The sequence below is a fragment of the Orcinus orca genome, chromosome 12 (genome assembly GCF_937001465.1).
Source record: "Orcinus orca chromosome 12, mOrcOrc1.1, whole genome shotgun sequence".
In the NCBI taxonomy this organism is placed as follows: domain Eukaryota; kingdom Metazoa; phylum Chordata; class Mammalia; order Artiodactyla; family Delphinidae; genus Orcinus; species Orcinus orca.
In genome coordinates, this window is record NC_064570.1 from 77,626,171 (window position 1) to 77,650,199 (window position 24,029).

Genomic DNA, 24,029 nt, shown 5'->3' on the forward strand with positions numbered 1-24,029 from the left:
CAGCCGCTCCGCGGCATGTGGGATCTTCCCGGACCGGGGCACGAACCCGTGTCCCCAGCATCAGCAAGCGGACTCTCAACCACTGCGCCACCAGGGTAGCCCCCTTATTGGGTTTCTTACTAATAAGTCTTATTTATTTTTTTTAGGTCAGATGAGCAGATTCAATCAGATGCTGAATCAGATTCCAAACGACTACCACTCTAATCGCAACCAACCAGGCCCGCCGGGTCCTCCAGGGCCCCCTGGCAGCGCAGGAGCCAGAGGAGAACCAGGGCCTGGGGGGCGACCAGGCTTCCCGGGCACACCAGGGATGCAGGGACCCCCGGGCGAACGAGGTAGGCATTCCTGACTGCTGCACAGGGATAAAGGAAGGAATCTGCAAGCGTAGGAGCTGGGTCCGGTTGAAAAGCATGTAGAAGACTGGACTTAGCAAACTACACTGGTCTTGTTCGGACAGCCCCAGAAGAGCCGTGCATCCATGAACCTGTCTTTCTCTTTAGGCAGTTGCAGGCTGTAGAGATCCCTGTCTTAGAAAACAGGAAGATTTTGTCATGAGAGCTCAGTAAAGACAACGCTATTTTCTGATTGTTGCTGTCGTTAATGGGAAAACTGTATCCTGGCAAACTGAATCAGGCATAAAATCTTATTAATTGTTTTGACTGGCAAGAGCTGGGCAGCAACTGAATGCAAGCAGCCCTAAGATTTTGGATCTAAATTCTTCTGGTTCCTTTATTCAGGGCCTGGAAACTGGTCTTATGTGTTTATGTGGCTTTAATTTCATGGTAGATAAGTGTAACTGAAGGAAAAGAAGAAAAACAGGATTATGTGATTCCAGATGTTTCAGGATGCTGGGTACTCACTTTTGTCAAAGTGATGGCTAACATTCTGCGGAAAACGTAGATATGTCTATAATTCTGATTATTTAGATGCGGTACTGATAGGGCTACTAAAGATAAGATACCTTTAAGACGTCTTCAGTGAGTTGTAACTATTTATTCAAGATTTCTGTTCTTAATTACTGCTTCTAAAATAATATATTAGATGTGTTTGTTTTCTTCAAGTAATTTTTCCCCTGACTTGTAGCCAGATTTGTTTCTTGGCCATGAATCTGGAATTACACAAATGTCTAGAAAGAATTTGGCTTAAAGCGTGGACTTCTGTGAAAAATTGGGTTCTGCTTTCACTACGGGAAACGAATTACTTGAATCAAGTACTATCAGTTCCGATGAAGGCTACATGTTTCCGGATCATTTTCCCTCTGTGTTTTCCCATTTTGTGCTTGCTTAGGTTTGCCGGGAGAGAAAGGCGAAAGGGGTATTGGATCTCCAGGACCTCGAGGGCTGCCTGGCCCCTCAGGTAGGTTTGCTAGTACATCAAACAAGTGAACATATCATTACCGAGAGAGCATACGACCCCACGAGATGCACAAACTCATCCTGTTAGCTTCAGGCATACTGACCATCACGGAAGATATTTTAGCAAGAAGTTATAGAGGAGGTTATACCTCATTTTTATGTTCTCTTTGTTCAAAAATGTTTCAGTGCGTTCTATTTAAGCATTTACTCTAACTTGAATATAGGAGGGTTTGAGTTTTAGTGACACAGAGGGCTGTTGTTTTCTCTTTATGGGATTCCTGTTTGTTTTGTTTGGCCTCATAGCCTTTAAGGATGCTGTCATTTCCTGTTCCTTCTGGTATTCTTTAAGAGGTCGCTAGTAGACTGAGGAAATATACTCTCATTACAAATCCTGACACGCTGCAAGATTTCATTCACAGTTTCTTTATTGATGTTTTGGAAGGAAATAATAGTTGTTCTGTGCATTTTGTTTACTAGATTGAAAATGAATTTTTTTCTTCGTTATAAGGTCCGTGAGACCCTTGCAACCATGGTCAGTCCTGGAGGTTAAATCTTTACATTTATGTTAAGCATGAGTAAGCGTCACTTGATCCAGAAATAGCACTGCTTCACATAGTCTGGAGGTGGAGCAGGCAACCCGAATGTCTGCCTTGGCTACCACAGCCATTTCCTGCAGCGAGTCTTACCTCTAAGACAGTGGGAGCAAACCAGAGAACTCACTGATATCTTTAGTTTGGCTCAATTCTTGCTAAGTCAGTTTTCTTTGAATAAAATCATTAACATAGTTGGATTTTTGGCATTAATTCTTGAATCACTGCTAAGAAAGTTCTACACTGGGTCATACTGGTGATTCCTTAAGGAAATATTTTCTTACCATACACTAGTGAATCGTCTAGTCTTGAAGTAGTGGAGGTGCCGAAGTATTGTTGACTGCCTCAGGAGATGTGTTTGACAAGAGGGGAAATATTTCTTTTAAACCCATAATAGGTCCACAAGGAGAATCCAGAACGGGTCCACCAGGGTCCACAGGTTCAAGAGGTCCTCCAGGTCCCCCTGGTCGTCCTGGAAACTCAGGTATCCGAGGCCCCCCAGGTCCTCCTGGATACTGTGACTCTTCCCAGTGTGCCAGCATCCCATACAATGGACAAGGCTATCCAGGTATGTTGTTGCCATTATAGGGACCCAAACTCACCTGAATTAAAAAACCTTTATGGAAATGAAGTTCCCTAGGACGGAAGGAAAGTTGATTTGAGGATTTCTTGAAGATATCAACTCTTTCAGTTGTATGTTTTGTTATTCTCTCTCAAAAGAATTAATGTTAATTTTATAACATTATTTCACTGTTAGGAGTTGAATAATTATCTTCTCCTCCTTTCTATACTTCTGCACTTACCAAATCACATCATAAACCTCTCTTTATTTCTCTTGGGAGTTCAAAGAATGCTACCAATGGACTGTTTTTTTTTTTTTTTTTTTTAACCCTAAAGGCTGGAAAGAGGGATTTGTTGAATACAAGAATATATCTAAAAAACTGTTTTGAGACTCTAATATGTAGGCAGACTATTTGATAACATGGTGCAGACAACTGAAAATATTTCACTATTTCACATTGTCCATGGAATTAATATTTATAAACTCTGGGACTTAATGTTTTTAGAGTCAGTCATGAAATTCTAGTACTCGACAATTACAGGAGGCAGAAGTCTCTTAAGCCTGACTTTGGGGACTGTGGGGATAAAGGAGATATGCTGATCTGAAAATAAATATATTAATGCTGTGGGCAGCGGTCAGCGGTGACCTTTTCATCAGCACACCCTCGAGCATCTTGCAAGTTTTAAAAATGATACTGCTGTTTGATATGGTTGGCTACTAGCAAGTAGTGCATGAGTAGTTGAATATCTAAATATCTATATATCTATATATTTATGTGCATACTTACCTATGACCAGAAGTAATCATGAATCGTAAATTTCTCAAGCAACCCATTCACAAAATTACAATTTCACTCTTTATAAAAGAAATTTAAATTACCTCTGCCTTCTGGTATGTGTGAATAACTTGAAATATATGGATATATACATATCTACTTTAACCATTACATACTTAGATGAATGTGTATAGATGTTTTTTTGCATAGTAATTCAACTTTTAAAAACTATCATCTTTGACCTGTTTCAGGTTCCGGCTAACAAATTTTCTAAGTCGCCAGCGCTGCTTACAGTTTGAATACATGAAAATCCTGTTTCTGAGATGTTTGCGCACGTGCTTATTAGGAAATGAGTCTGTATGGAAATCTCACCACAGATATGGTTAATGAACTGGGTGGACATCATAACGGAGGGTGGAGACTCTTTATACTAACTTGAATGAGACAAAAGCAGTGGTGTTAGTTTATAAGCCTGATGCATTTCAGTAATAATGTAGAAAAATATTATTTAAAAGAAAACGTTCAAACACACAGCTCATGAGGAGCCTCCGCTTTGAAAGAGGCGCATAATAAAACTACTAACCGCAGAGATGATGCCATTTTGAGAAAAACAATTAACCTGGTTCAAGAGAAATACCTTATGTAAATAATAAACTAATGATGGCTTGTAAATGATTTGTATGTGATCCTGTCCACTAAAATCACTTAACAGTCCTGTACAATCAGCTTCTGCCTGCTGCTTGCTCTCTGCCGGAATAACACCAAATAGAATCTCATCTCTCGCTTGTTAGCGATGTGTCTGATTCAGGGCATGTGTCTTCCTATGATTACCTTTTGTACGTGTACTTTCATTTGGATTTTGTAATTGCAATTTTCAAACCAAAGTTTGAGAGTCACTTCTTCTCTTCCTGTTTCGCTGTAGTCACTGGAGGTCCTCACCCACCAGCTGTAACTCAGGCCGTGGGAGAGACAGCCACAGAACATGTCATGTACTGTATATTACCTGGTGATAGTTGATTTCCACCTCCAGAGTTCAGTTTCTAGGAGCCAATGTCACTTCCCCATACCTCCTCATCTTTCCAAATGGTTCTCTGAACTGAGGAGTTTGAAGTCATGAACGGTTACTTGGGGATTTGCAATATCCTACCTAGGTTGGTTTACAGTTCTCCTTGGCCCAGTCTCTGACCCTTCCCAGGTATTTGTGCAATGATTGTACTTACTGCTGGATCTTTGAAGGTTAAAAACAAGTGCCATTTCATTATTGATCACCAAATTCTCTCTGCAAATGGAAGCAATGGGAACATTGTAATTTATCTATTTATAGTTATGAGATTAAGACTGGAGTGCCATCCCCTCGGGTGATGATTTAGCTTTTGCTGTGTGTGTGTGTGTGTGTGTGCCTTCCAAATCATGCCATAACTGTAATGTTGAATCGGACAGAGCCCTACGTGCCCGAGGGCGGGGCCTACCCGCCTGAGCGCGAGCCCTTCATCGTGCCGGTGGAGCCCGAGCGGACGGCGGACGAGTACGAGGACTATGGCGCCGACGAGCCCGCCGAGGAGCGTCCTCCCCATGAGCGCTGGCGGCGCGCCCTGCTCCGCGGCCCCCGGCAGTGAAGCTGACACCTGGCGCGCGCGCGCAGCACGGCCAGGCTGGGGGGAGGTGTTGGGATTCTCATTTACAGGTCAGACGGAGCAGTGTACGTGTTATCTGTCACGTTTCTTCCGGCGTTGCTTCATCCGAGAGTACCCTTTCTCGCTGTAGAGAACCTTGTTCCTGCAGGAAGCCTAGCTCGCTGCACGCAGTCTGTAGAAGTCTTTGCCTTTGCCCTTGAAGTGCTTGCGAAATACTTTGTTCACAAAAGCTGCAGGGAGAGAACGCGCCTTGTGCCTTTAGGTAGCACAGCGGGAAGCCTCAATGAAACTCTTAGGTTAAGCAGTTAAGTCCTGGAACCCAGAACGACTGTGTATTTCGAGAGGGCAGTTTATCTTTTCCAATGCTTATTTGCAGTTCAATTACATCCCGATCCAAGCAGTTCCCCTCCTAAAACCAAAAAAGAGGGAAAAGTCAACTCTGTTGCGACTATTTATCTTCCTCTTCTATCTTCTGTTACACATTAGGGCATAGTATGCTCTTATACATCTCCTTTAACAACCACAAACCTTAAGCCATGTAGCTGAAATTATTGTATCAACTGGATGCAGTTCCATATTGCCTTAAACCTCCTTGTTTTAGACACGCTAACATTTATACCAAATTGCAGATTATTCTGCAGAGATGGAATTGCATGTTTGTGTTGTACATTTAGTATGAACTTTTTTTTCCCAGAACATAATGTTTCTTAGTTATCAAAAGCAGTTGGAAAATGTTTGCAAGACTATGAACATAGAATTGCTGCTTTTATATTTTAACTGCAGATTGTGAATTTCACTGCCTTATATTATTTATTTCTGAAACAAAAGAGGCATTTTTCAATAAAACTACTGAAAATTTGACATGGTATGTTTTTTCTTTAATGGCCTTTTGGACTGTCCAGGCGGTTGTTAAAACAAACAAGTTCATATCCTTGGATACAGTTACAAATCTTGCTAATACTATTAAATTATGCTAAATAACTTTAGATTTTTAATTATGTGGTGAAGTCATAGAAAGAGGGTAGTGAGAGAGCTTTAAAAAGCCCAGCAGATTCCAAAGGCTTTATTAGGAATGTAGAGGAAGTGTGGGTTGGTGGAAAAACAACTAAGTATCCTAGGAGACCCCAAACAACCAAACAACCTTTAACAAGCCACAAGATTTCATATGCATTCAGTCACTTTCCTATACCATACTTTACCCAATAGCATGTTTAACTGCAAAAAGGATAATCCTTAATGGAAATGTTTACATTTAGTGATACCTTCTTTTTTTTACTTTTACGAACACAATAACATCATTTTAAATATCAAAGAAAACAATGTAAATGTTTGAAAGAACTGACATCAATTGAAGAGAGAAGTACTGAAAGAACATTTTCCACAGAGCAAAACATCTTGAGTTAAATGCTCCCTGGAGACCGCGATCAAGAGGGTCCCCAAGAAAAAGAGGAAATTCTCTTCCAAGGAGGAGCATCTCAGCAGTGGACCTGAAGAGGCTGCTGTCAGCAAGAACAGCAGCTCCAAGAAAAAGAAAAAGCTCCGAAAGCTATCCCAGGAAAGTTAGAATGGACATTTCCCTAGTAGGGCATAACTTACTGAGATATTTCCCAACCCATCCCCTATAGCCCAATAAAAATAAAAAAATTCACGAGTCAAAAAAAAAAAAAAAGACTAGATAATAGGGCTTCCCTGGTGACGCAGTGGTTGAGAGTCCGCCTGCCGATGCAGGGGACACGGGTTCGTGCCCCGGTCCAGGAAGATCCCACATGCCGCGGAGCGGCTGGGCCCGTGAGCCATGGTCGCTGAGCCTGTGCGTCCGGAGCCTGTGCTCCGCAACGGGAGAGGCCACAACAGTGAGAGGCCCGCGTACCGCAAAAAAAAGAAAAAAAAAAAAAAAGGACTAGATAATAAATGTATTGTGATCAAGAGGTTTCAAGCAGATTGCCAAATTCATAGCATTCATCTGTAATTTCTGATACGTACATTTTAAAGCTGAAGGAGACCACGGAGATCATCCCAGTCTAATTCTTTGCTTTCTGTTAGGAAGAAACAGACTCAGCTAATCAGTTATCAGAGCAAGACTAGGACTCTAGGCCTTGTGCTTCTCACCCGGTTTTATCATCAGATACTCTCCTCTCCCTTCCTGGGAGCCCTTAGTTTCTGGGCAGGAGCTTTCATCTTTCAAGGTTCTATGAATGTATCTTCATTAATGTCTTTTTTTTGTGTGTGTGTGGTACGCGGGCCTCCCACTGCCGTGGCCTCTCCTGTTGCAGAGCACAGGCTCCGGACGCGCAGGCTCAGCGGCCATGGCTCACGGGCCCAGCCGCTCCGCGGCACGCGGGATCCTCCCGGACCGGGGCACGAACCCATGTCCCCTGGATCGGCAGGCGGACTCTCAACCACTGCGCCACCAGGGAAGCCCTATCTTCATTAATTTCTGATTCATTTGGGTTTCTGATACTCCTTGATGATGAGCCTCTGTATCGGGAGCCTGAAGATGGGTTCAGTTCCTTGTCACTGACCCAGCTGGGTCCCAGGGCCACATGGATTTGAGGCGCAAAGGAATTCCACCTTCCCTCACCAGCTGGATGTGGGTTCAATTCTTGATGTTGGTGATGCAGATTTGCTACCTTCTGGTCTGTGCTGGGAGAGGGGGGAGGGACCAAGGCAGTCTTAAGCACAAATTAATAAATAACTGAGATATATGTTGGGATTTTTACTTTCATAGTATATTTCTTCCTTGACGAAGTTAAAATTATTTCTGTAATCCCTGAGTGCATACTGACAAGTGATAGGGAGAAGATGGTCAGATAGTCTGGGTTTAAAAACCAGTGGTAACCCACACCCCCCAAATCAAACCTGTAGGTGCTGGCTTATTTATTCACACTTCCTTTGAGGGAATGCAGAACAACTTGAAACACATTTTCTAGTTCTTTAAATCTGGAAGTATTATGAGAAATTCATTATAACTTTTATTTGAAGTAGGGCTCTTATTTTTAAGAAATTAGACAGAAATAACGGTGGGAAGAGGTGGCAGCTTCTAATGAGGTCTACAGTGGGAAAGTTTTCAAACTTTAAAAACAGCGCTTACACAGATCCTAGCTGCTGAGTATTTTTTTTTATAGAATATTTGTACAATAGGGTTAGCAATTTAGCAAGTTGAATAGGTGGCTGCATGTATATTTTCTCATATTTGTGAGTATCTGTTTTTGAGTCTGTAAAGAATTACGCTGCCTATTCACTTGGTCAAACTTACATTTTATTTTTTCTACAAATCACATCAATGTAATTGTTCCTAAGTATTTATTATTATATCCATTGCACTGTATTTGGCACATAAGATTATTCATTATTTGGTTTTAGCCATAATTACTCTATAATAAGAGGAGACTTGACTGTACTATCCTCATGGGGTCTGAGTGCCTTATAAAAGGCAGCCAATTATACAAAAAACAGCGGTGGTAAATGTTTTATTTTCAAAGGCAATCTTTTAGATACACATTAATATTGATCCCTAATTCACCTTATACTTGTGGTTAGAAAATGAATTTACGCGTGAATGTCTAAGTGAACATTTATTAACCTTTTCATCTCAAAATGAGGCTGCTGAAGGCTATTGGGAAAAATCACATGGGTTTGCTTTCAGGAAATGACCTGTGTGCTGGTCACTCATGGATTTTGTCTCCAACTCATCTCTTGCCTGCTTCCATATCAGTATATCCAACTGTATATCCCTCCTTGAAGTCCCGCAGATACTTCAGGATAAACACGCGATATGTATTAGGATTAGTTCAGCTGTGACTAACAGAAAGTCACAAAATAACAGTGGTTTAAACAAGCAGAAATTTATTTTTCATGTTTACGAAGTCAAAGCCCAGGCCCCTTCTGTTTTTCTGCTCTGCTCTTTTGTGGCTTCTGTGGCCAAGTTACACTTCTAGACCAAGATGGTTAGTAGACCTCTAGCTATTATGTCCATAGTCCCCTGCAGGAAAGAGGAAGGAGCGAAGAAAAACTCACCCCTCCTTTTAAGGATGCTTCCTGGAAGTTGCAAGCACAGCTTGCAACACCAAACTTATGTTACATGCCAATTGCCAGAGCGTTGTCACGTGGCTACATGCAGCTATCGGAGTGAAATGCTGTCATTATTTTGGGTGGCCATGTACCAAACCAAAATCAGCTACCTATAACGATATGAGGGGAAATGAATACTGGGCGTCAACTCGAGACTTTAGTCTTTGACACAGTGCCCCAGTCCGAACATATCTCCTCATAAATCTGATTTTCCTCCATCGTCCCCACCAACCACCAGTTCCTGAGGCTAGAAATTTGAGAGTCATTGTAAACTCTTTCTTCTTTCGCTTCTCACATCCAATTCATCAAGTCTAGCTGACTGAGCTCCTACATACGTATCTTAATCACCCTGTTGTGACTACTTGATTTTAGACCCTTGGGATTTCTTATCAGGAGTATAATCACAGTCACTTTGTGTGTGTGTGTGTGTGTGTGTGTGTGTTTGATTCATTGACAGTTTATTTATACAAATCAACCATTTATCCAATTTCCTTTTAAATGAAACGGGGAGTCGCTGTGCAGACCCGAAGTAATGCTTAGATAATGTCATACAGGTGATTCCTGCTCCCCTTCTCTGGATTATGACCATTAAGAAGAGCTCAAGGGCTTCCCTGGTGGCGCAGTGGTTGGGAGTCCGCCTGCCGATGCAGGGGACGCGGGTTCGTGCCCCGGTCCGGGAAGATCCCACATGCCGCGGAGCGGCTGGGCCCGTGAGCCATGGCCGCTGAGCCTGCGCGTCCGGAGCTTGTGCTCCGCAACGGGAGAGGCCACAGCAGTGAGAAGCCCGTGTACGGCAAAAAAAAAAAAAAAAAAAAAGAAAAAAGAAAAGCTCAAGTTAGTAAAGAGAGGAGAAATGCAAGAAATTTACCTTCATTTTTCCTACATTTTGACACAAAAACCTTATACGTTGCTACAACATAAAGGACTTTGGTTATGTTACATTTATAGTCACATCCAGTTCCAAACAAAAGAAGTTGTTTGGGGGCACAAACTAGTGTTTAAGAAGGAGATACTGAGCATCTAACAAGTTCGAGGCAGTTTCTAGCCACAAATCACAGTCTCTCAAGTGGTCCTTTTTCATATAGCCTTGGAACCCTCAAAGAAGTCTTTCACACATGCCAGTGTGATTTACCTAAAATGCAAACCTGACCATGTCATGTCTTCTGCTCAACATTCTTCAAGAGGTTTACAGATTTCTCTACAAATCTTGACTCTGCCAACTCCCTATTCCTCCTTTATCATCAGCCTTTCCACTGGAACATCTGGAATTCCCATTCCATTCTCAACAAACTCCCCCAAAACCTTAGCCTCTTCAGTGAGCAATCCCAGCACCTCCTGGCTTGACCCTGAAGACACCACAGAGATGGTTGATACCTCCCAGAGTTGGTGGGTGGGGATGTGTCCTCCTGACTCCTCAGCACTGTTTCCAGACCAACAATCCTTCCTTCTGAAAAACACCTTCATCATTTGAGGCTCATACTCAACTCCCCATAACTGTCGTCTGTTTACTTCATGGTCACTCCACCCCATTCAGTAGGGGCTTGTACAGGGCCATCAGTGCTTTTATCCACCCCAATATCTTCTGGGTGTCTTAAGCATTCATGTTGGGTGACAAATGCATAATTATCTCAGTTACCTTCTTCTCTTCAAAATCATTTTCTTTTACTTAATCTCAGCTACTCAGTCTCTTGAAGGTCTTGGACTTGTATCAAACTGCCACTACTTTGAAATCACTGTCTTTTTTTGTTTTTTAATTAGTTAATTAATTAATTTATATTTGGCCGCGTTGGGTCCTCATTGCTGCGCGTGGGCTTTCTCTAGTTGCGGCGAGTGGGGACTACTCTTTGTTGCAGTGCGAGGGCTTCTCATTGCAGTGGCTTCTCTTACTGCGGAGCACAGGCTCTAGGCGCATGGGCTTCAGTAGTTGTAGCACACGGGCTCAATAGTTGTGGCTTGCGGGTTCTAGAGCGCAGGCTCAGTAGTTGTGGCGCATGGGCTTAGTTGCTCTGCGGCATGTGGGATCTTCCCAGACCAGGGCTCGAACCGTGTCCGCTGCATTGGCAGGTGGACTCCTAACCACCGCGCCACCAGGGAAGTCCTGTAATCACTGATTTAGACAGACCAATCTTCTTGGGTTTCCAGCTCACCTACTCAAGTACCCCCACTGCAGCTTTCAGCTTCGTCATGACACTCAATGTGATGAAGCTTCCATGATCTTCCTATCCATCACCTCCTGCTTATCTTCACTCCTTTCCTTATCCACCTGGGATTTCATGTCTTGGTAACATAACCAGTTTAATGAACCACCTGAACTCCAAGGAGTACAAAGCTAGTTTTTATTTTTATTTAGGCACTGCTTTCAGTTATGCTCTGTTGGATAATCTTTTTCTGTCCCTTCAAATACCTCAGAGAGAGCCCATTGCGTTTAGATTATTTCAAGTGTGAATACTCCAGTCCAATCCAGTGCAATTTAATCCACTTGAAAATGTTAATCTCAAATCTAATTTAGTATTCCTTTTCCCTTCTACCTTAAAGTCAAAATTTAGGACTTGGACTGTAGAGATGGTATGTCAGCTCTTTCACTCCAGCTTCTTCAGAATTCAGCTAGGGGATGAGGGCTAGAGAAAAAGGAGGTTAAGGTTTTCTCCGCTTAATGTGTGCTACTAGAATCCTCTCCTGAATGTCAATGCTCACTGCGTGATGTATACCCAAGTACTGCTCCTCTTGTTGGGTACATATGTGTGTTCTTCAGAGGAGCCTTCAGGGGCCCCGTCCACTACCCAGTTATGTCCAGAATGACCTCTCCCAACCCCCAGTCAGCTTTTGTCCCCATGGAATACCTCACAGCTACTTGCTACTCAGGTCCTCTCCCCGAACCTAAAGTCCTGCTAGGGGGGGATTCCAGTAAGATGGCCCAAGTCTGGTGACTTTCTAAGTGCCCATTTGACCACAGGAGACTGAAGCATCCTTGTCAAGCCAAATGAAAAATGAAAGTCTGCTCCCACAAATGCGACCTCTCTTTGCCTTGCTGCCTCCCATTCATTCTTCCCCATTCAAGCACGTAGGCATGTAAGTTAGGTCAGCAAGTCTACTGTGTAATACATACCCATGCATGGAATAATATGCTCTTCTTGAAGACACCGTTCAATCTCTGTAAATGGTTTTCCTTAGATCTTCTCTCATGTGGCTCACTGGGTGAAGGTTTGAAGCACTCTTTTTTTTTTTTTTTAACATCTTTATTGGGGTATAATTGCTTTACAATGGTGTGTTAGTTTCTGCTTTATAACAAAGTGAATCAGCTATACGTATACATATATCCCCATACCTCTTCCCTCTTGCGTCTCCCTCCCTCCCACCCTCCCTATCCCACTCCTCTAGGTGGTCACAAAGCACCGAGCTGATCTCCCTGTGAAGCACTCTTTGTATAATAGAAAGTAAAAACCACAACTCTCTGCCCTACACCAATGATCACCTGCTTCCAAGGATTCTTCTTGATTCTTTCTTTTGCAAATATAGGCTGCTTTGGTGTGATGGAGTCAGTTTGGATGGCAGAGCCAGTTCTACCAATTCTTGGAAGTTCTAATGGAATGTGCTTTATGGCTCTCTTTAGAATGTGCGTGGTACTTAATGGTTTTCTTTTATCTTTATGGCCATTTGTCAACTTCTGAGTCACAAGGAAAAGCCCCATTTAATAGCTCAATTATCCAGATGAGCCAAACTCCCTTGCTCCTTTATTTTTCTGTCACACCTATGTATTAAAACCCTAACTCCAGATTATCCCAACTGTTTGTAATATCCATGACTATACCCAGGGTACTTCGCACAGTAGGAGAAAATCAACCATTGGGGCAGAGGGTTAAGTCTATAAATCCATTATGATCAACCTCAGCGATCAACACAGTAATTTGACTAACCATATTCTCAACTCTTTACAAAATTTTCCAAACTCCAAACCTATACCTCATCCTGATCATGAGATTTCTCGTTACTTCTCATAGAAGTTATTCCATATTGAAATAAGAAGCCAAACTGGAGACTCACCTTTCTATCACCAGGGCTACAAAACCACCTGCATCTGGACCCACCCTTTCCTCCTGTGTCAACAAAAGGAGCATCTCTACTCCTTGAATTCTGAACCCTTTTTTATTCCTTCCACAAATATTGGACTAAGCACCTACTCAGTGGTAGGTGCTGTTAGAAATGGTGCTAGGATTCTACAACGAACACAGAAGGACATAGACAAAGTCCTTTCCTTCATGGGGCTTACATTTTTGGAGTGAGAACAGACACTAATAAGTAAACAGGTAAAGCATATATAGTCAGAGGGTGTTAGGTACTATGAAGGAAGATATAGCAGGCCTAAAGGATAGACAGTGCTGGGTATGCGTTCTAGTTTAGGTAAGGTGGTAGGAAATGCCTGTTTGAACAGACACCTGAATGAAGGGTGACTGAAAGCATGAGCTGGAATCTGGCTGATAATTGTATAATCGGATGCTTTTGTAATTATGTAGATTACCAGCCATATCCCTAGAGCGGTAGTTCTTGACTTTTGCCTACACACCTGGGGAACTTAAAAAAAAATCCTCATGTCTGAATCCCACCCTCATAAATTCTGGTTAATTGGGTAAGGGTGAGGTCTGATGATAAGGATTTTTAAAAGTTCCCAGTTAATTAAAGAGTACAGCTAAGGAGTCAAGCTGTGACCTAGAGATTCTGATTCAGCATGTTGGAGACGGAGGTTCAAGAATCTGTATAATTTAAATATATTCTTCAGGTGAGTCACATGATCAGCAAGGATGGGAAATTTTACACCCTCTCTCTTTGGCTTTGGATATTATTTTTATGCCCAAACTGTATTTTAGTCTTTTCTTCTGATCCTTGAGGCATGTATCTCCACCTGCCTTGGTGTGTCTCTAGTTGGATGTTTTAGAGGCATTTCGAACTTACTATGAACAAAGTGAAAGCCCTCACCCTCCTTTCCACACCAGCTTCTTTCTACAAGTTTCTTGCCTTGGTGAGTGGTTCCACCACCCTCTCAACTGCTTCATTCAGAACCTGGGAATTGACATGATTTCTCTTTCTCTCACCTCCTACGTCATATCCATCACTAAATCCTTTGGTTTCTGTTTTCTAAGCATCTTTCAATTGGTCACCTCCCTGTACCCCTACTGTCATTCTCTTCCTCTAGGCCCCAGCGTCTCGTCTGGATTCCTCCAAAGTCTTCCATCTGATCTTTTTCCAACCATTCTTACCTCTCTCCAATCCATTTTTCTCACAGCTTAGCAGCCAAACTGATTGTGAAGAATGCAAATCTGGTCATATCATGGCATTTCCTAAATTTTTGGGTGGTATCAAATTCAGAAACCTCATCAAGACTCAGGTGTCATCAAGGATCTGGGCTCTTCCTACTTTTGCCATCATGATACCTCACTTATCTCAATTGATTTTCCCCAACCGCACTGGAATTCCTGCTCTACACCTTCTTAATCCTGAGCCTTCCTGGGTGCTATTTCCTTTATCTGGAACATGCTCTCTTCATTTGGTCACATCCTGTTCATCCTTTAATTTGATGCTCAAATAATCACTTCATTTGGGACACCCGTTTGTCACTTTCAAAGTTCAAGATCCCTGCAGCGTGCATGAATACCACTTATGTTCCCTTTGATAACTTCTATCATACCAGCAATTTCTTACCCAATTTGCCTTCCCCACTGGATAGCAAGTTTATATAAGGGCAGGAATCATATTTCTTTTGTTTACTTTTATGTTTCCAGCAGCCACCAGAGTACTGGTGTTTAGGTGGTGTTTAATAAATATTTGTCATTCAGTGGAACAAACTCTCTTCCTTGATACACGAAATTTTATTTGAAACATCAAAATACTGTATGAAGATTGAATAATGCACATGTAATTGAACTTCTTCATGCCCACTTTGTTGCAGAGCAGGGGAGGATACCACTGTTTTTATTTTTTATTTTTAAATATTTATTTATTTATTTCCCTCCGTAAGAGCCACTAGTGACAGGAAGGCTTGTTTATTCTTTACTCTGGGCTATTATGCAATTGTGCTTCTTTTCATGGTGCTGTTCTACCGTTGGAGGAGATCATCGAGAGAACATGACTGCCTGTTGACCCTCCAGCTAGATCTGGGCAGCTGGAGGCTTCTCACCCCTCTGTTCTAACTGTGGGTTATACGTTCCATCCACCGTTCTTACATTAGGAGCTGTTTTCAAGGATGCAGACTTGAGGGAGTAATGTGGTCTTGAACCATCTGGACTGAATATACGTCTGCACCCAGTTAAGGCCTCCATATAAACTCATGACTCTGGTAGGTGGATGTGGAGATCTTCTGGTCTTGGGGCTGCCCAAGACAAGCTCCCTAAGTTAAGTCCCCTTGCTTATTAAACCTGCTGCCTACCAATCCGGAGTGTTCTGCCTCTTTCTTTGGTCTCTCCTTGCCCTCTGCGTACAGGGGCTGGTGTCAGCTTTCACCCAGGAAGCTCCTGAGCTTTCGAACCTACACCTATACCTTTGAATTCAAGGCAACGTGAGCAATGAAGGGAAGATAATTGGCTAGATTATAGGAAACATTTCATGTTCTTTTCTTTTTCAGGGTTCATAACTGGAAAATAAGATAAAGAGGTTGCCCCAAAATCCCATTGAATTATGAATGAAAAAAAGCCTAAGGTGTTCAAGAAATGACACAGAGAAGAAAGTATGCCTTATTCCATTAGAAAGAACGATTTTGCCCAAGCCATGCCCCCAAGAGCCAGCGTATGACTGGATGGTTAGACAATGGAATTTGTTATAAAATTAATTTGTTTGTTATAACAATTAATTTGTTATAAAATTAATTGTTGAGACAGGTCCTGGTGAGAAGTGTTGTCAATCACTGGAACTTTTTTTTTTTTTTTTGGTACGCGGGCGTCTCACTGTTGTGGCCTCTCCCATTGTGGAGCACAGGCTCCGGATGCGCAGGCTGAGTGGCCATGGCTCACGGGCCCAGCCGCTCCGCGGCATGAACCCACGTCCCCTGCATCGGCAGCCGGACTCTCAACCACTGCGCCACCAGGGAAACCCCACTGGAGCTTTTGATTGTAGTTCAAGTTACCCGAAATGGGATAAGCCAAGTGTGTCAAATGAGAAATACCTTTAATCAGAATATCTCCCACGGTTGCCAAATCAAAGCAGATGTGAGATATTTATCAGTTTAAATTTCTGCTTTTTAGATCCCTCAAAGCAAATGCCACTGGAATACATTGTTTAAGGTCAATTTATTCAAGTTGAACTATGCTAACCATTTACACATTTTTTCTTCTATATATACCTTTTAACTTTAGATTTTCTTATAATAATATATATATATCTTTCTTGACCTCTCAGTTTCTTAGTTTCTCATTTAGCAATATTAATTTCAGAACAGAATGCAAAATGTAATTGATGCAAAGACATTAAGTTAGATATTAGGAGAACTTCTAATGAAGTTATAAAATATTTTTCATAGATATTTTAAAGACATGAAATAAAACTCACATGTAAGTTATCTTGTGCCTGACATGGTGCTAAGTGCCTTTACTTAGCTATTCTTATAGGTATTATTATCTTCATTGTACAGATTAGAAAAAAATTTCAAAAAATTAAACTATTATTGAAGCTCATACAGTTAAGAGAGGTTTTCAGTCTGTGCCTTTCTCCTACACTCTGCTGTCCTTACTGTTTACCTGTGGTGATGAAGGCGTAATCCTGTGTATAAATCATGATGGCGTTAAGAGTGCGAACTTTGCTCTCAGATAAACCTGGGTTTGTACCCTGACTCAGGTGCTTTCTGTGTTATGAAGAATTTTCTTAACCTCTTTGATTCCAAAGTTCTGAATAGTTGGGCCTCATACCTACCTCTAGAGTTGTGGGAACATTCATGCCACTATTTGTAGTACTTTTGACCATATTAAAAAATTAAGCTGGATACAAATCTCATGAAGAGGCATTAGAAACGTCTCCAGTAGCTATTCCAGCTTATGCTAGGGTTTTTCCCGTTCACATTCCATCTGAAGCTTTCTTACTTTCTCTTCAGTTTTCGTTCCATCACTTTAAGTTCTAACATCTGTTTCTCCTTTTACATTTTGATAGCGGATCATCCTTAGCTTCTTCCCTCTTATCAATAGAATCAGAGAAGATAATGATGTGATGCCGAGCGCTGGTCCCTGAATAGATACTCCCTCTCCACTTTAGCCATCCAGTAGATCCAGTAAATTTGTCTTGACATGTGACTGGATTTCTCAGTGCTTCTTGGGGATTATGATGAAGACTTTGCACAAGGTTTTAGTAAGGATCTTATACCACAGGAATTTAACATTCCTTGTCTTGACTTAACCAGATGGAAGAATGTGGAGGAGGAAAGTGGAAAGGATGTATGAAACAGGAACATTCTGGGAGTATGTAAACCTTTATCAGAATTTGTTAATGAGAATAGCTTCACAATTTTTGAAGGCATTAGTATTATATCTTTCTTAAATAACATTGTGTTCTTAGGTTGTGGAGTAGGGTTACATTTTTAACAACAAAATACCAAGAGAAAGCAGCCCATCTGGGGACTGGCAGCGCAGTAGGGGAAAAAGAAAGGCTCTGGAGCCAGGAAAACCTGGATGTAAGTCTTGACTTTGCCACTTACTAGCTGCTTTGGGAAAGTAATGCAACTTCTCTGAGCTTTACTTTTCTGATCTATAAAATGGGTATAATATCTCTTTTGCAATGTTGTATTAGAGGTAATTAGAGTTAATACATGTATAAACACTTGATAGATAGTAATTGATTTTTAATTTAGTGGAAATTTCTAAATGAGTAGAATTGGGTTTTTTTCTATATTTGATATAGGGATTATTTCCATGTTGATGTTCTGTGATTCATTATAATGAGTAGGATACGAGCAAGCTGTTATGAGAGAGAAAGTGCCAGAGAAAAAATGTAGCTTTCCTCAAAAACATTCTACATCTAAGTTATGGCTGATTGGAAATTCCTCCTCAGTCCTCAATTGTTAATTGTTAATAAGTTAATTGGCTGTTTAGCAGGATTATATTTGTCATGGCATATTTTTTAGCAGAGATCTATCTAGAATTTAGAGGACTCTTAGTGAAGCTAATAACCAGCTTTAGAATTGATGTAAGGATTAGATGCTGTCATGTTAGTAAAATGTGTTCAAGAAATGATAGGTATTGTTACTAGTGGAAATAGCTGACGAGACCTATGAATCAGGTAATGGCACCAAGATGTGAATTACATGTACTCTCCAAACTGGATGCAATCCAATTTTTACTATGACTTTATCTTGGGTATTTTGAGAGCTTCCTCAAATTGGGCTAGCCAATAAGATAATTACTGACTGAATTATTCCTTGGATTTCCAGCATATCCATTCTGCAAATATTCTGACCTGCAGGTGAATAAAATATATATATCTAGAAAATCACTTTAACAAATTTAGAGCTCAATAATCTATTTATGAACAAAATGAAAGAGTCTGGGCCATTTCCTCAACCACTCTACCCTTTCAGAATTGAATAAAAATAACAGCACATGTCAACCAGGAGTCAAAACACCCTTTGATATACTGTGGTATGTGGTTTGGTAAGGGGAGGTGGGGACTCCGCCGTCTTGGGACGCAAGAGCCTCAAATGGATTTTGTTTGGGGTTTTGATTTTGTAGGCAGGCAGCCATAACCACTCAGTACTTTCCATGTGAAATCCAAAGACCCTTCCTGGAACTTGTGGGTAGGGAGAAACTTCCTAAAAAATCTGCCTCAAATTCTCATTAGATCTTTGGTCGCTAGTGCACTGAAAGTGGACATTCATATGCTGAGTCTTCAGTGAAATCCTATTAAAGAGATTATTAAAATCGAATGTGATACTATGAGAAGAGTCGTAGAAGATAAGGGAAAAACTGAGCCATGTTGGCAGGGTATGTGAGGGGTGTGGAGGATTTCCTAGGAGGGTGTCTTCTTGGAGACGCTTATGGCTGAGCTAAGTCAACAATGAGAAGAAGACTTCCCTTTTATCATTGTCAAGGATGGTGCTAATCTGAATCTCTTTGGTAAAAATGTTGCCTCATTATTGCTACAACATACTTGAAAACAAATATAGAAAGATTATATTCTACAAAGACTAAGTTGGTTTTTATTGTTGAAAAAGGGTAGACCCTTGTTTTATTTCTGATTTTTAGGCGGTAGTCAACATTTAAGTTGATTCATTAACATTATTAATAATAGCAGACATTTGTTAAACTCTTTATCATGTGTCACCAAGATGACAAACATACAATATGCATTAAATGGGTTAATACATGGAAGGCACTTAGATCAGTTCCTGGCACACAGTAAATGCTCAAAAGCATTTTTAGCAATTATTATTGATTACAAATCTACTGTTATATACAATCTATTATAAAATGAATATGGGGCCAGAAGTTTGAAGAGATTTAGTAATTTACTCAAGGTCACAGACCTAGTAAATAACAAATTTGGTATTGGAATTCAGGAAACTCTAACTCAGAGCCCAAGCTCTGAATTATTATAATACTCAGTTTATTAAAATTATTCTCCAACAATCTTTAAGCTTCATATCAAGTAATAGTAAGGAGAACATGAATTAATCCACATGGCTTTAGTCAAGACTATTGCTAGTCAGTTTTTTTTAAGGTCTATAAGTGTTGTACATTGTAATGAACAAGAATTTATTCATTAGTGAGATTCAAAATCTCTGAAGATAAAGCAGATAAGCATTTACAGGGGCTACAGATGTACCAGGAGTCTGATAATACTGGAAAAAAAAAGTCTCACTAAGCATAAGAAATGAATTTGTGTCGGTTTAAGGAATCATCTGGTGGGGGAGGAGACAGGTCAACTTGGGAGTCAATAAAGGCAAGTGGCAGCCCCCGGGAAACCTAAGAAGCAAACCTGGTAGTCCTTAAATTATATTGGGGATTTATATGGATTTTGTGTTCTACCATTAGATCTGCATAAAGCAATGTGCCAATCAGCTACATTTACAAACTCCAGCAAAATAGAAGCCCTTGGTTTTGATTTGCTTATTTATTTGCTCTCTCCTCTTTCTACCAATTGTTTTTGTTTTCCTCTATTCTCTATAAGGACAGTTCAACATCCACAAATCAATCAACATGATACACCAAATTAATAAAATGAAGGATTAAAATCATATTATAACTTCAATAGATGCAGAAAAAGCATTTGACAAAATTCAACATCCACTTATGATAAAAATTCTCAGTGAAGTGGGTATAGAGGGGACATACCTCAACATAATAAAGACCATCAGTGACAAACCCATAGCTTACGTCATACTCAATGGTGAAAAGCCTAAAGCATTTCCTCTGAAATCAGGAGCAAGACAAGGATGCTCACTCTCACCACTTTTATTCAACATAATATTGAAAGTCCTAGCTGAACCATCTGACAATAAAAAGAGATAAAAACATCCAAATTGAAAAGGAAGAAGTAAAACTGTCACTGTTTGCAGGTGACATAATATTATATATAGAAAACCCTAAAGACTTCTCCAAAAAACTATTAGAATAAATGAATTCAGTAAAGTTGTAGGACTTAGTTAATAAAAGCAACCTGTTGCATTTCTACACACTAATAATGAACTATCAGAAAGAGAAATTAAGAAAACAATCCCATTTACATTTACCTGAAAAAGGTTAAAATGCCTAGAAATAAATTTAACCAAGGAGGTGAGAGACTACTCTGAAAACTATGACACTGATGAAAGAAATTGAAGATAGCACAAAGAAATGGAAAGAAATATAGTGCTCATGGATTGTAATAATTAATATTGTTACAATGTCCTTACTACTCAAAGAAATCTACTTATTTAATGCAATCACTATCAAAATATCAATGGCATTATTTATAGAACCAGAACAAACAATTTAAAAATTTGTATGGAAACACATAAGACTCTGAATAGTCAAAATGTTCTTAAGAAAGAAGAACAAAGCTGGAGATATCATGTTCCCTGGTTTCAAACTATACTACAAACGATACTAATCAAAACTGTATGGTACTGGCACAAAAACAGACACATAGATCATTGGAACAGAATAGAGAGCCTAGAAATAAACCCATGCTTATCTGGTCAATTAATTTATGATAAAGGAGGCAAAAATATAGAGTGGGGAAAAGATAGTCTCTTCAATAAATGGTGTTGGAGAAACCAGACAACTACATGCAAAGAATGAAACTGCACCACTTTCTTACACCATATACAAAAAATAAACTCAAAATTGTTTAAAGACTTAAACGTGTGGTCTGATAACTGAAAACTCATAGAAGAAAACATAAGCCATAAACTCTTTGACATCAGTCTCAGCAATATTTTTTGGATCTGTCTCCTCAGGCAAAGGCAACAAAATCTAAAACAAATGGGATTACCTCAAACCAAAAAGCTTTTGCACAACAAAAGAAACCATCAACAAAACAGAACGGAAACCTACTGAATGGGAGAAAATATTTGCAAATGATATATCTGATAAGGGGTTAATATTCAAACTATATACAGACTTCACACATCTCAATATTAAAAAAATCTCATTAAAAAATGAGCAGAGGACCTGAAAAGACATTTCTCAAAAGCAGGCATATAGATGGCCAACAGACACATGAAACAATGCTCTTCATTATAAATCGTCAGGGGAATGCATGTCAAAACCACAACAATATATCACCTCATCTCTGTCAGAATGGCTATTATTAAAAAGGCAAAAATTTACAAGCATTGGCAAGGATGTGGAGAAATGGGAGCCTCTGTGCACTGATGGTGGGAATATAAATTTGTACAGCCACTATAGAAAATGTTATGGACTTTCCTCAAAAAATTAAAAAAACTCCCATATGATCCAACAATTCCACTTCTGGGTATTTATCCTAAGAAATGAAAACACTCATTTGAAAAGATATATGAACCTCTGTGTTCATTGCAGCATTACTTACAATAGCCAAGATATGGAATATGGAAACAACCTAAGTGTCCCTCATTAGATGAATGGATAAAAAGATTACATATATCTTGTATATGTATAATTATATATATTCCATATATATAATGGAATATTACTTAGCCATAAAAAAGAATGAAATCTTGCCATTTGCAACAACACGGATGGACCTACTGGGTATTATGCTAAGTGAAATAAATCAGACAGAGAAAGATAAATACCGTATAATTTCACTTATATGTAAATCTAAAAATCAAAACAAATGAACAAACAAAACAAAACAGAAACAGAGTCATAGATATAGAGAACAAACTGGTGGTTGCCGGAGGGGAGGATGGTAGCCAGTTGGGTGAAATAGGTGAAGGGGATTTAGAGGTACAAACTTCCAGTTATGAAATAAATCATGGATGTAATGAACAACAAAGGGAATATAGTCAATAATATTATAATAACTCTGGTGTAGTGACAGATGGTTACTGGACTTAACATGGTGATCAACTTGTAACATATATAAATGTTGAATTACTGTGTTATACACCTGAAACTAATATAATATTGTATTCAGTTATATTTCAAAAAGAGATGCACAATTAAAAAAAAATTAAAAATAAGAAAAAGGAGGTCCACCATCTGGGTCAGGTAAAGGCACAGAGACATCCCAGAATTCTAAAATGGGACAGTAAAAGTTGGGTTAGAACTGAGTAGAAGTCAGAAATTCAGGGAATTCAATGTTAAAGACATTTTTCTTTTGAAGATCTTATCAGTCTCCATGGTGTTTGGCTTGCTCCTTTCTTGTCTGACTTTGATCATTGCTTATAATCAAGTCCATTGTGTGTGTGTATGTGGTGGAGTGTGCAGTGGATAACACTTTAAGATATTTGTGGTCTATATTCCAGGGCAAATGAATTTTGGAAAAAGGTTTGATTAGGGGAAAGGGGAGGAACCTATGAAGACACCAGATGTCATGTAAAGATATCTGGTGAATGGAATTTGAAAGGCTAAGAAAAGGAAGAACCAGAAGCCTGCCTCGTTAAGATCACAGCTCAACCTAGAGATCTCCTTTGCTTGTCACAGTTTGTAGACATGAATTCTACAGTTAAAGGTCCCACACCATACGGGTCAGACTGGCCAAGAAGGTCTTTGTCCCACTTTTATGTGGACTCTTGGGGCCAATATCTGTACCAGATATACGTATGTGTGACAAGCCCAGTCTAGACCAAATCATGGAAAGCCAGGGGGAAACTTCTTCTGTCTGGGATGTTGGGAATACTTCCAGGAGAAAATTGGGCTATCAAAATATAATCTAGATAACTTCACTATGAATGCTCTCCACCTGCGTGGCCCAAGGGCTCTAGGTTAGTGATTCTCAATTATTGTGGGAAACATTTTCCCTGGGGAGGGGTAAGGATGATATCAAAATCTGAAGGATGAGAGTATGTGTGTATCTGAAGATGCATGTTCACTATGCTTATTTGGTGAGTAACACAAATTGCAGAGAATGAAGTTCCATAGTCCTTTTGGTTGGCGGAAATACGTAGAAAATGAAATGAGAGAGCACTGTTAGCGACATGGAATAGAAAGTGTTGATAGCGTTGTAGACCAGTGGGATATATGGGAACAAGGGACATTTTTCTTTGATGAGATGCAAGGGCACTTTCCGTTTTTGGAGCAGTGGAGCTAGGGCTGCATTTGACTCAGTGACTGTGAGTGTTGAGGGAGTGTTAGTTCACCAATTGAGATGTTTTATCTTGATCAGATGTTCAGACCTCTCTCCAGCTTTTTCCATGGAGCCTCTCATGAGGAACAGCATTGAAAATTCTCCTGTGGTCTACGTAGACTCTCCTAGGGAGGCTCATACTGCATTCCAGACAGCTCGTGGCCTGGTAACATGAGTTTTCTGATGCTGGATGATTGGTTGACCAGAAAACAAGAGTCTTGTAGTTTTTAGGAGTATTTGAGGTCATAGGCTTTTTTTATATGTAAGATTACACAAGGATGAAATGTCAATTAAGTATTAAGCAGACTCTTTCAGATGGGA

General features: G+C 40.2%; 1 protein-coding gene across 4 annotated transcripts in view; it reads left to right on the forward strand.

Moving 5' to 3' along the window:
- Nucleotides 1-5,777, forward strand: part of COL12A1 (collagen type XII alpha 1 chain) — a 113,457-nt gene extending 107,680 nt beyond the window's left edge. For 3 of the 4 annotated variants that reach the window (XM_033428615.2, XM_004270109.3, XM_049695393.1), the window contains 4 exons: nt 147-335; nt 1,288-1,356; nt 2,343-2,513; nt 4,723-5,777. In XM_033428615.2, coding sequence (XP_033284506.1) covers nt 147-335; nt 1,288-1,356; nt 2,343-2,513; nt 4,723-4,898 — 605 coding nt within the window. In that variant the 3' untranslated portion in view covers nt 4,899-5,777. Of the gene's footprint in view, nt 1-146; nt 336-1,287; nt 1,357-2,342; nt 2,514-3,533 lie in introns of all 4 variants that reach the window. The other variant, XM_033428616.2, reaches the window with a different exon arrangement.
- Nucleotides 5,778-24,029: the final 18,252 nt, after the last annotated feature.